The sequence below is a fragment of the Phyllostomus hastatus genome, unplaced genomic scaffold (assembly GCF_019186645.2).
Source record: "Phyllostomus hastatus isolate PE091 unplaced genomic scaffold, TTU_PhHast_1.1 phas_scaffold_555, whole genome shotgun sequence".
Lineage (NCBI taxonomy): Eukaryota > Metazoa > Chordata > Mammalia > Chiroptera > Phyllostomidae > Phyllostomus > Phyllostomus hastatus.
In genome coordinates, this window is record NW_025334036.1 from 1910538 (window position 1) to 1923423 (window position 12886).

General features: G+C 54.0%; 1 protein-coding gene across 2 annotated transcripts in view; it reads right to left on the bottom strand.

Moving 5' to 3' along the window:
- Positions 1 to 12886, bottom strand: part of ADAMTSL3 (ADAMTS like 3) — a 133456-nt gene that overhangs the window by 17096 nt on the left and 103474 nt on the right. For both annotated transcript variants that reach the window (XM_045824996.1, XM_045824997.1), the window contains exons 20-23: positions 11833 to 11986; positions 8561 to 9632; positions 4168 to 4295; positions 1998 to 2126 (exon numbers count right to left, since the gene is read on the bottom strand). In XM_045824996.1, the coding sequence (XP_045680952.1) occupies positions 1998 to 2126; positions 4168 to 4295; positions 8561 to 9632; positions 11833 to 11986 (1483 nt within the window). The remainder of the gene's footprint in view (positions 1 to 1997; positions 2127 to 4167; positions 4296 to 8560; positions 9633 to 11832; positions 11987 to 12886) is intronic.

The following is a 12886-nucleotide window of genomic DNA, read 5'->3' on the forward strand; positions in this document are numbered from 1 at the left end:
AGAACAAACAGGACCATTTCTAGTAAGAGCTGAGCGTGGAGGAGGGAGGGAGGCGGAGCTTCAGGGCAGAAGGCCGTGGGGCTCGGGGGACAGGACAGAGACGGGCCACACGCTGATGCCGGAAGCTTCACTCCCAAAACCAATTTCCACTCAACCCACCCCTGACTCACCACAGCAAACACTACACCGCCCGGCCCTCCCCCCGCACGGCTCATCCCCCTCGGAGAGCCCGATTTTAAACGATCGTGAAAGTAAGAAATTTAGAAATAACGTTGAGGTTTCTCTTAATAGAAGTCAGATCTGTTTTGCAGAGTCCTCTGCAGGTGGAGGGCCGAGGGAGCTCCAGACATGTGTGGCTTTGGCAACGGAAAGTTCCGTTCCGCCTCCCTCCGTGCCGCGGCCAGAGAATGCTGGCCCCTTCGGCGACGGTGGGTGCGTCCTGCCAGAGAACTCGCATACTTGTGGGTGGAGTCAGTTGGGAGGCTGGAGGGAATTTTTTTTTTCCAAGCGTCCAAACACAGCAGGGACTTCCAAGGGGTGAAAAATAATACCTTGGGGGTTAGCAAATTTCCACTGTTTGTGGAGCCAAAGGAGCTGTTCTGGAAGCGGGGCTTGGAGCTGGCGCTGGAGGGCGGGGGCTGAGCCTGGAGCCTGGATGGATGTGTCCTCGGAGCCGTTCCTCCGTGGACCTTCACGGCGGGGCAGCAGCAGCAGAGGCTCCCCCAGTTCGGGGCTCTCTGGGTCGCGGCCCCGGCGAGACTCGCCCAAGCGGCTACCACTCCGGCTACCCCATTAGTACGCAGGGACCAGGGAAGTAAGAATTGTGCAGAGAGTTAACTCAAGGGCATATGCAAGGTCACCTTTAAAGAGTGGACCTTCTACCCTGGCCAGCTGGTGTGGCTCAGTGGATTGAGCGCCGGCCTGTGGACCGAAAGGTCACTGGTTCAATTCCCAGTCGAGGCACATGCCTGAGTTGCAGGCCAGGTCCCCAGCAGGGGGTGCAGGAGAGGCAACAACACATTGACGTTTCTCCTCTTTCTCCCTCCCTTCTCCTCTCTAAAAATAAAGAAACAAAATCTTTAAAAAAAAAAAAAAAGAGTGGGTCCTCCCATCGAGGAGTTCTCAGCGTCTATGAGAAACAGGCCGAAGCTATTACTCACGTAGCCCTGCCAGCGCCCGCCCGGGCACGCGTGTGCTGCACACGGACCTCAGCCTGGGGCAGGCGTGGGTCCAGGTGAAGACTTGAGGATCTATGGCCGAGAGGGCTGGAAAGGCCCGAGACGGAGGCAAGGCCCGACTGCAGGTGGTACTTCAATCGAGGACAGAGTGAGTCTGTCGGAGAGGAGGTTTCCCCGTGCTGTGCACGGAGCAGAAAGGGGCACGGAGGCACAGACGGGTGAGGCTCCCACGAGGACAGTCCAGCACAGAGCGTCTGGCCCAGGGGGGCCCGGACGCTGCCCACCGCCCGACGCGGCCCTGCCTGGCGCAGACTCCGTCCAGCCGGCGGTCGCGCGCACCGCTGTCCAACAGAGGAGCGCACAGCTCGGGCCGCGCCCTCACCCGCAGCCGCTGCCTGGAAGAGGCACCGGAAGGGGCTGCAGCCTCCCCCCCCCCCGCCTCCCGCAGAAGTGTGAACACGACGGCGTGCGAGGCAGCCACGGTCCTCGCCGGGAGGAACAGCGCAGCGTTCTGTGGGCCCTGCCCAGGTGGCTCAGCAGGTCCGAGTGTCCCCCTGTTCTCACCAAAAGGTTGTGGGTTTGATCCCCAATCGGAGCGCCCACGGGAGGCAACCCATTCATGTTTCTCCCTCTCCCCCTCTAGGCCCCTTCCTCCCTCTGTAAAATTAAAAAACAAATTTGTCTTACACACTGGTCTTGTGAGCTGGCGGGAGCTCACCCCCGAGAGACAGTCCCACTGTCACTGACCTCACGGGCAAGGCGGAGCGTTGAGACGGCCACGCCGAGGTCTCGGCGTCTCCCGGCAGCGACCCCACTCACCTCTCACGGGACAGCGGATGGTCACGTTTGCTCCCAGGGCCGCCCTCACGGTGCCCCCGACCGCGGCGGACAGAGGGCCGAGCTCCGCGCTGGTGACGTTTCCTTCCCGGGACAAGATGGCAGGCGCCTCTTCATCGGAAGGGAGAGAAAAACCAGGTCAGGGTCAGGGTCAGGGTCAGGGACGGCGTCGGCCCCTTGGTGGACCGGGCTGCGCTTGGCAACCGGTGTCGAGCTCTCTGAGAGCCGTGGATGGTCCTGGCTCTCTCTCTCTCTCTCTCTCTCTCTGCGCCTTGGTGGGAGGGACACGCACAGCCTGGGGGCGCGCAGGGGACAGACGGGAGGACGGACGGATGGACAGATGGATGGTTACGGTCAGAGAGACACCTATGAAGGTGCACTGACTGCAGCAACCATACAGGGGCTACAGGGGTATTTGGTTTTACGACCACATCCGTCTTCGGTACACAGGATACTCAGGAGGGCCCGGGAGTCAGGAAGGCCCAGGGCACAGGGGTGCAGCGCGGCCTCGGGGGAGCTCCAGGAGGACCCGGCCCGCCAGGGCATCTGACTCTCTCCCCAGAACGGCAAGCGGAGAAGGAGACCCCGCACCAAACTTGTGTGGCGAAAAGACTCGGGGACTCAGTTCAAGGACTTGAATGTGCCCGGGGTTCTGAGAACTAGACACCCTTCTCAGACTGATTCGTGAACTCCCTCTGGAAAGACACGGGGGGCCGGAGCTGGCAGTGGGGGAAAGAGCTGGAAAACACCCTCCAACCACCGAGCCCGCCGGGAGGCACTGTGGGTGTGGGCGGAGAAGGGTCTGGTTACCCAGGGCAGCTCAGCAGCCCAGCAGTTGCCAGAGCGCCCCTCCCCCATCCCGCCGTCAGCACCGGGAAGGAAGGGCCACAAGTCCTGAACTTGTTTGCACACCTGCACACAGAACACCTACGCGGTCGAGTAAGGACGGTTAGCTCCCTGGTAGGTTCCCGTCTATTCTGGGGAGGAGCATTCCAGAACAAGCGCGGCTGGATGACCACCTGTTCCATTCTCCGCTGGAGGGCCAGGGGTGGTGGAAAGCTACCCTGAGTTTTGAAAAGCTGGGAGCCGCTCTGGGGCCGGGAGAGGGCGGCAGGCAGCTCACAGCAGGTCCTCTGGCCCCCGTGGGACCCTGCACCAGCTTGCCCGGGAATCTGGGTTGTTCTAGGGCTGACTTCAGGGGGGATCTGTGAGTTGCAAGGGGGGACTTCTGTCCCTCGCAGGGATTTTAGGGCCTTGGGATCGATGTTTGCTGGAGACGAGGGGATGCTCAGAGGAGGGAGCCACCCAGCAGGGCCTAGGCCTGAGGGTCCCACCTCCATCCAGAACACATCCAGGGGCTGAAAGTCAGGCGCCGCAGATTCAACTGGCCCCACCTCCTCCACGTGCAGACTACAGAGCCCAACACGGACGTGTCCAAGTGCTGGGTTCGAATCCCCGACCTCGTCCCTCCGCTCATCCCAGCCCCTCAGGGCCACAGACACCAGAAGCCACAGAGCAGGGAGGGAGTGGGCGGAGGGCGCTCTTGCTTCATTTGCAAACCCAGAACACGAGCTGGCCACAAGGAGGCGCTGCCTGCAACCTTGCCACCTAAAAAAAAAAAAACGTTCCTTCCTATGGAAACCACACTGGACTATTCTAATGGCCTTGCTGGGAAGATACACACTGATGTACAGGTGCAACGCCCTGCACATGTGTGTGTGTGTGTAGGGGTTGGCGGGTGTGCCGCTGGGAGACTTACACCAATCTCAGAAGGAGGATTATTCTCTTTCCTTGACTGGTGGCTCTTTAAAAGGAAAAGCGCCACCCATGAAATGCTGCCTTGTTCTTGTTCATTCCCAACTCCTAGAAAGAGAGCTCTGGAAGAGCTGCTGTGTTCTCAGGGTGGCCGCCAGGCCAGCAGCATCGGCACAACCTGGGACCATGTTAAAAATGTAAATTCTCAGACGCCCTCCCAAACCTCCCGGGTCAGAGCCTCTGGGAGGGGTGGGGGTGGGGGTGGGGGCGTCTAGACAGACACCTGTGTTTCAAACCACCGCCAACAGGGGGCCCTGCTGCTCACTGAACTTGGAGAACTTCTGCACAGCCCGGAACCCGGGCAGCCCAGGTTCCGACAGTGGGCGTAAGGAAGTACCTGCGAACAGCACCGGGGAACGCTCCGCGTCGGAACCCAGCCGATTGGCCACCGAGCACCCGTAGAGGCCTCCTTCCCTCTTCGTGGGGTCCCGTATCTGCAGTTTCCCGGGTCCGGACACGGTTACTCTGCAGGGCAGTCAGGAAGGGGAGGCGGTCACGTGATGCGCTCCGTGGCGGAGGGAGCTGCCGGGCCCGGTGTCCTCTCCCCGCGCACCAGGAGAGGCGCGCAGCAGGAGAGGCTCTCCAGCTCGGACCCAACGCCCCGTCTACCCCTTTTTCTAAGAAGACGCGCCAGCCACCCGAGTCCTCCGTCACCGGCGGCAGGCGTGAATTCTCCCTCTCGGATCTTCAGGCTGGACGGGCAGTGGGTAGCGTCTCCCTGGCACCGCGCAGGCAGCCACGCCGAGGCCGCGCTGGGCTGGGTGTCGCCTGCTCGGCGGCACCAGGGCTGCCACCGCCGCCGCCGTGTGGGAGCGCCTCTAGGCTTCCCGGCTAGGGAGGGCCTAAACCTGGGGGTGCCACCCCGAGAATCAGAGCTGGTCGTTGCCTCCCAGCGAGCGAGATGATTGTTCAGGGACCCAGCAAGAGTGTGTGTTCTGCTTTTCTTTTCTTTTCTTTTCTTTTCCTTTCCCTTCTCTCCCTCCCTCCCTTCCTTTGCTTCTTTCTTTCCTTCCTCCTTTCATTTTCCTTCTCCCTTCCCTTCCCTTCTTTTCCCTTCCCTTCCCCCTTCCCCCCTTCCTTTTTCAGAAAAGTGGGAGTGGCTTCCAGGTCACCTGCCCACACTCTCCCGTCTCCGCTGGCCCATCCAATTGGCAGATCTGAGCGGACAGGGAGGACCGTTCTGACCGCTAGAGACTGTACGTCGCTTCGTGACATGGGCCACCTTGTCATTTCCTGTCACTTCATGCTGCTTGCCCCGTGCTCCTGCCAGCACGAATGTCTAACGGTTTCCAGAACATTCCATAACCTTTCATCGCCCTGAGCTTTTGCATATGGTGTTGGCTGTGTTTGGAATGTCTTTCCTCCCTCCGGCAAACTCCGACCTCCTCGCTGTGCCCCGGATCAAATGCAATTTCCCCTAAAGCTTTCCCCAGTACTCCCAGAGTTATCTGCGGCTCCCTCGGGGCTCCTTCTGCTCCGGTTCATGTATTTACTTGATGAAAAATCAATTTCTTCCCACTAGATTGTGATCTTTTCCAGAGCAGGGACCCAAGTTTATTCACAGCTGTGCATTCTCACTGACTTTTGCATAGCAAGTTGTCAAGAGCCTTGGATGAAAAAAAGCATGAATGATCAGAATAGATAAAAATAATGGCCTAGAGTCTGTGTAGTAGGAGGACTCAGGCCCCCCCCCCCCGCCAGCAGCACACACGGAAAAAGACACAAAAGGAGGCAGAAATCAAAACAGCCGACTTTCCCAGGACAACGACAGGAGTGCGGCAGGCCCAGCTATGACAGGGCCAGACTCTAGTGCACCGCCGGATCCCTGTGAAGGAGCAGTGGATGGAGCACAAACCTGTGGCCAGCCCGGGGCCACAGAACGAGCACGCAGAGTTCCTTAGGAACCTGACCTTGGCCTCTGCCATGTCCCTGCGCTGACTCCTGAGCTGAGACCAGCAGCAGAGGCGGGTAAAGCTGCTGCGTCTCGGCAGGAACCGAGGCAGTGGCGGGCGCACAGCCCAGCAGTCCCTGTATTCTTGCCTTCCTCACCCTTGCAGGGGAAGAAGAAGAAAGAAGGAGAAAGAAGGAGAAAAGAAGGAGGAGGGGGGGGAGGAGGACGGGGGAGGAGGAGGAGGAAGAGGAAGAAGAAGAAGAAGAAGAAGGAGGAGGAGGAGGAAGGAAGGAAGAAAGAAGGAGGAGGAGGAGGAAGGAAGAAGAAGAAGAAAAAACCACAGCCGGCTTCCCGTAAGGATGTTCTTAATGAAGCAGTAAAACTCACTAATTTTACGACCCTGGACGGCACATGGTTTTAATATCCCGTCGGTCCAAACGGGAAGGCCGCACGGTGCGCGGATGTCAGTGTGAGGGTTTGAGCCGCGCTCGCCCTGGAACGCCACCGTCCTTTCTCGAGAGAGACACGCTGCGGTTACTTGGACCGGGGCGTCTGGCAAGCATTTCTGGAAACGAGCAGAAACGAGCCGGCCAACCCCAGGAACGCCACGGACAGGACTGGTGGCCAGGGACAGAATTGGAGCTTTTCAAGCGAGGATTAGAATTTCCGAACATTCCTATTCCCTCCTGTCAGCTCAGAGAGGTCCCCGAAGCTCACGGACCGTTCCGATGAGAGGGGTGGTGATGTTAGAGAAGATGCATGCTTTTTGAAGTTGTTTCTTGGGGCTTGTCAGTGTTTGGAAGGTCCAGTATTTTCCAAATGACCAACGTGTGTGGTTCTAAAATCTGTGTAGGCGAAAGAGCCATTTGGAGTGCAAGATACATGAATAGATCTCGTTATACCAAAAATTACCGAAATTTCATTAATGTGATTTTAGATTCCACATCCCCACCAGCCTTGAAGGGTGAAACGCCACTTGCCTAGTTCCGTGCAGTATCACAGAAGGACATCCACAAGCGTCTGAAAAGGCCATTAAATGATTCCTCCTTTTTGTCCAACTAACAACTCTGGATGAGGCCACATTTCCTCCAGAAGCTCCGGTTCAAAAAAAAACACATCCCAGAAGATTTCGCGTGGAAGTATGAGAATCCAGATGGATTGTATTAATCTGGACATTAATTTGCAAAGATGGAAAACGGTGCCGTGGTTCCCCGTCCAGTTTTTTGAGAATACTGCTTTTCAAAAATTACGTTATTTTCTATGAATGCATCGGCGGCGGATTACGGTTGTTTCTAAGTGGATTAATAAACGGATGTTTTCAGCGCTGCTTGGGTTTAATTTCTAATGCGATAAACAGCGATAGCTGTAACGCACATGCACAGAAGCTCTCTGGGCTCCTCGATCGGTTAAAGGGGCTCTAAGACAGAACAGATTTGAGAACGGCCAAGGTTACTGATTGGGGAGGTTCCTGCCACTTCTGAAATGTCATTTCGCACCGGGGCAAACAATTTCAAAAATTAAATCTGTCCCATCCTTTCATTCTAAGACAGAGCCTAAAGTAGGTTATTACAAAACATTGAATTATACATAGCTTTCTCCTGGCGGACCCCATATTAGGCTCCATGCCCAAAAGTCATGATAAAAAGTGAAACTTGCATTTTTAATGTGCCTCGTGGTCCACAAAACAATTTAACATCTGGTATTTTGTTTGTGTTTCTCAACAGCCTCCAGAGGCAGACAAGGTGCAGCCTGAACTCTTAAATGCGAATTTAAAAAAGCAAAATGTCTACGGTCTCATGTAGCGAGATTTAGAGACAGTAAAGAATGCAAAAGGAATTAATATTTCTGTTATTCCCTGTTACTTTATAGAAAATAAATGAATTGTGATATATTTGCACTGACGGGTCACAATAAAATAACATAGGACTTTGTTATCTGGTGGTGAACCGCTCAAAAAACTTTGAACTGGGTTATCTTCTAGTTTTGGATTTTATGACACTCGGAACTTCGAGACACAGAAAACCACTTCAGACACCCAATCTTTCCACCAGGGCTTGTGTGTGTGTGTGTGTGATATCCAAACACTGCGGGTGGCGCTCAGAGATACGGTTTCTCCTTCTGATTGGCCATGAGTTAGTCACGGGCTCCTGCTTCTCAGCGACATCACAGGAGACTGTGGACCCGGGCCCTGCCCACCTCGTGGGGCTGACGTCGACTCAGAGGAGCCCCCGTATGTCCGAGATATGTCAGACCACCGGACAGTGATTTGCAATACAGGACGACTGCACGTGTGCCTACTTTTAAATCGGCCTTAGACTGCTTTTGTTTTTGATGGTAAGTGCTCTGCACAGAGAGAGGCTATGTGCTCAAGCTCAGTCTCATGGACCCACTGTCGTGTCACGCCTACATATGAGTGATAGGGAGTAACACCGTTAAATGTTACAAATTTGAAAGCATATGTGAAAAACACATCTTTACATTTTTGGGGGATTCTTTCCTAAAGAATTCTGCTGGAAATACATTCTTTTTTTTTTTAAGATTTTATTTATTTATCTATTTTTAGAGAGAGGGTAAAGAGAGGGAGAGAAACATCAATGTGTGGTTGCCTCTCACATGCCCCCTAGTGGGGACCTGGCCCTCAACCCAGGCATGTGCCCTGACTGGGAATCGAACTGGTGACCCTTTGGTTCACAGGTTGGGGCTCAATCCACTGAGCCACACCAGTGGATTGCTGGAAACACATTCTTAAGAGAAGGAATTGGAAAATATTTTCGAGAAAACTGGAATAACCATTCACAAGATCTTGCAAAAGGGAACACTGGACTCTCACCCTACTTACTTTTCTGAGGGTCGTAACAGTGCTCCATCTTTGGTCCACGTGTAGGTGACCTCACTGGGGGTGACGAGCTCGCACAGGATGTTGATGACCGCCGTCTTTTTCGTGATGTACACGGTATTCCCGATCCTCGAAGTTACCGTTTTATTAAAGGAAACCGAGGTGGGCTGGCTTTGCCTGGCGAGAACTGGTCCCTTCGGCTTGAACGTCAGCTTGCCCGAGTTTTTCACACTCGAGCTTTGGGGTTCATGTCCCGTGTCCCCTCTGAGCTGGGCCTCGGGAGGCACCTCTTCCCGGGTGGCCCTCCACGGCAGGTGCACCGGCGGGGCCTTCGCCAACTCGGCCACCAGCTGATATATCACCTGCGAGGCCACGTCGTCGCTGATCTCCCCTGTCTCCATGAGCTGACTCATGTTTCTTATCAGCTCGTCAAACTGGGCGGTGTCCATGCTGTAGGCCCCCTGTTTAACGGCCGCTTCGAACTGCTTCGTCTTCAACTCCCAGGAGCTGGCGCTTCCCGCAGAGCTGGGGCAGTGTCCCAGCAGGGCCCTGAGGAAAGGCTGGGGACCCATCGGGCCCCCGTCCCGATGCAGCTCATTTTTGTCGTTCCACATCTGCCTCATCTGATGCCACGTGACTCCCGAGCCGCCGGCTTGGCCGTGGTCCATCCCCGGGAGTCCCCGGGCGCGGTCTCCGAGGGCCGGGGGCGCGATGAGCCGGTTGTCCGTTCCGATGAGCTTGAGGACGACGGTCTCCCGGGCGGAGCCCGCGATGCAGCGGTACAGGCCGATGTCGGGGGCTGCGAGGCTGTGGATCTTCAGGGAGCCCGACTTGGTGACGCCCAGGCGTTTGGAGTTCTGCAGACAGTGGCCGTCCTTCTCCCACTGGATCCGCGATTTCTGGAATCGCCGCACCGGGCACTTAATGATCACGGAGGTGTTGGGCAACAGATAGGCCCGGCTGCCGACGGTCAGGTTGATGCGCTTCTCTTCCCTGGTCTGGATGTAGACTTTCTGCACGCCCAGGATCTGAGGACCCTGCTCGCCGGCTTTTGTCTTCATGTCTGCTTTCGTTTCTGCGGGGGCCGGTGGGGGAGAAAAAAGGAAAAGAAGGAGACACCAACCAATATCTCAGTACGAACAGTGTTTTGATGGTAACCTCCCAAGGCCGATACAAGCCAACGTGGGTCCTGCAGAAAGGCAGAAAGTGTCCCGTGGGCCTGCACATGAGGCACCCGGGTGGCGTAATGAAGGCAGTGCCAGTGCCACGTGTGGGAGGATGGGAGGATGGGGGGAATGGAAATTCCTTGCTCGGCTCTACCATACGGTGGGGAGAGGAAGGGGATGGAGAAGCCACACCGCAGCCAGCAGGGGCCCCTGAGCCACGGCGGGGGCCTGAGGCCAGGCTGCAGCTGGAGGGGAGGCCCCGCTCAGGGCGCGCTGGCTGTGCTGGGAGCGTGCATTCCTGTCTCCTGTCTGCTTCCGTGACCTACGCGTTGGCAAGCTCGGGAGTGGGGTGGGGCAAAGAACAAATATTACTGTCTTTTTCTTGTTGTTTTTTTTTAAGACTTATCATTTTCCTCAGCTCTCCGCTGCATGCCAGAATAATTGACAATTTCATCTTGTACCACATCGCGTGCCCTCGGAACCACAATGCGGCCCCACATGTTATTCTGTTATCTTAGAGGGAGCTGCCAGCGTTACTTTAATTTCACTCTCCTCTCGGGCAGTTTATGGTCTAGCCACACTGCTATAAAATCATCCACAATTAATGAAAATTAGGTCGATACACCGCTCGAAGCGTGACAGAGTGCCACATGCCAGAGACAGGCCTGAACTCCGGGATCCCGTCGAACCTGGCTTCTCAAGGGCTTGGAAGCTCAAGATTTTAAACATTTGTTCTCAAAGACTTCCCAGGGGGGGAAGTTCATGTCATCCATGAATCAGCGTGGAGAGGTCGCAGAGAGCGTGAGCTCAGGAATCAGACAGATTCGCGGTCAGGAGGTCTCATGCCTCCTCCGAATCTTGGGTTCCTTGTCTCCAAACAGGGATTCTATCTGTCTCGAAATGTCGTGGGGACTACATGAGTGGATGCGTGAAAGGCACTCTCCATAGTAAGTGCTCAATACATGCTGTTGCTTTTTGAAGAGCATGAAGTAAGAACCACATTATTGTGGTTCTTACTTTGCTTTGTGAGTTCCTCCAGGAATGTTGTTGGTAAACTCAGATCTCATATCTGTACGTATTTTTTTCCTAAGCAGCATTAAAATAATAATTATTTTCTGATTTTTGTTCTTATGTAAGCTCAGGAGGATACCTGAGGTAATGAATGTTACCTTACAGGCCAGCAATGAAAGGGGGTGCAAAATAAAGCTAGAAATACACCCAGAAGCTGTGCGTGTCCCGTGTGCCTGGTCCCCCCCTCCCACCCCCCCTCCCACCACACTCTGCTGCCTCGTTTTCAGCTGCTACAGGGACAGTGCATGACTCCTTTCTCGTAGCCCCCTGCACAAAACATACATATGCACACGTAAATGTATGTCCTCCCAAGTACACTGGAAATACAGACCAACGCTACATATATGTCAGCTTTGGGATATTTTTAAGCCATACTGGGAACTCTCTAGGCCAAGCTGATATAAGTCATAGTTATAACTAATTATATAATTAATATATATGAATTATATTATGTTATACATAATATATAATATATTATAATGTTAATTGTATTATATAACTAATTATATATTATTGCCTTAATAATTATAATTAATTATAAAGAATTGAAGAGGTATCCAAACTGCCATTTTTGAAAACCAAAGGTATTTCTGGTTTTAGATTAACCACAGGAAGAGATACTTGGAAAATGAAAAATGCTTCTCTCTCCCACTTTTGTCGAATGAGTCTGAATCTATCGTTAGGGAAGAAGAAAAAGAAAAAAAAAAGACCCAGAAAGTACGGTGGCTTCACTTCTACAAGGAACACTCGTGAATTCTAGGTGGAAGACACCACGGTCAAGTGCGGATGTAAGGAGGTAGCACTCCAGGGGAGGGAACCTAGAAGACACAATTGTTCTGGGGGCGGACAGTCCTCACAGCTGACTTTCGTTAGAGCTTGACCTTGGCCTTCGACATGACAGTGCCTGCGGCTTCAAGCTCTGCTGAGCTCTGGCTGGCTCGCGTGACCTACAGATCAGAACCGCCCTGGAGACACTCCGAAAGCAACGCCTTCGGAGTGTCACCGGCACAGAGACGCACGGGACGTTCGCCCACTTACCGCTGCACGCGGGCATGTGGCACGCTCTCACCAGAGGGGGCCCCGGGAGGTCGCGGCACGAGGACTCGCCGAGGGGGACGCGCCGGCCCTTGGCGGTCAGCCTCTGACACGCCCGCTCTCTGCGCTGGGTGCCCGCGCCGCAGCTGACGGAGCACTGCAACGAGAATGGCGCGGCGGAATGAAGTGCAGTGTTTGCATGCGAATGCGGCCGACGGCAAGAAGGAGCTTCACGTGGGGGTGTGCCAGGACGCCAGCCACGGCCTGGGCTCCGTGGTCGTTGGAGACGTGGGGAGCCCCCCCTCCTCTGCCCCCCTCCCTTGCTCCATGCCTTCCCTGCCCTCTTTCTGAGACAGCAATTAACCCCCAGGAATCTACCATCACTGCAAGTTTCTGACCTTGTATCTGGGATCTAACTTATTTTTTAGCTATTTTTATATAGTAAGATGACTTTGCTTTTTTTAAAAACAAAGATACGTACCCAAGACCAAGAATTCAAGAAACAGAAATGTATAAAAGGGAAATTTTTTTTAAAGATTTTATTTATTTATTTTTAGAGAGGGAAGGGAGGGAGAAAGAGAGAGAGAAACATCAATGCTTGGTTGCTGGGGGCCGTGGCCTGCAACCCAGGCATATGCCCTGACTGGGAATCGAACCTGCGATGCTTTGATTCGCAGCCTGTGCTCAATCCACTGAGCTATGGCAGCCAGGGCTAAAAGGAAAGTTTTTTTTTTAAAAAAAAAAAACGACCCCAACTACTATACACAGAGTAACATTACTATTTCATGCTCATTATGTACGTGACATTGATATTTGATCATCATTGCACGGACATGCAATTTGAAATTTTCATTAGGTAATGAGACCTTTTACATTAGGTACATTGGCCATTTTATGAGGTATATTAGGAAAAAACTAATGTAAAATTTAAAGAGGGGTTGAATGTCTTACTTTTTCCCCCTGCCATAAGTGATTCGTTCTCAAAGAATCCTCTAAAATGAAGGAAGAAAATGAAAGAAACTAACAAGAGACTCGCTCGGGTCGTTATTTTTAATGA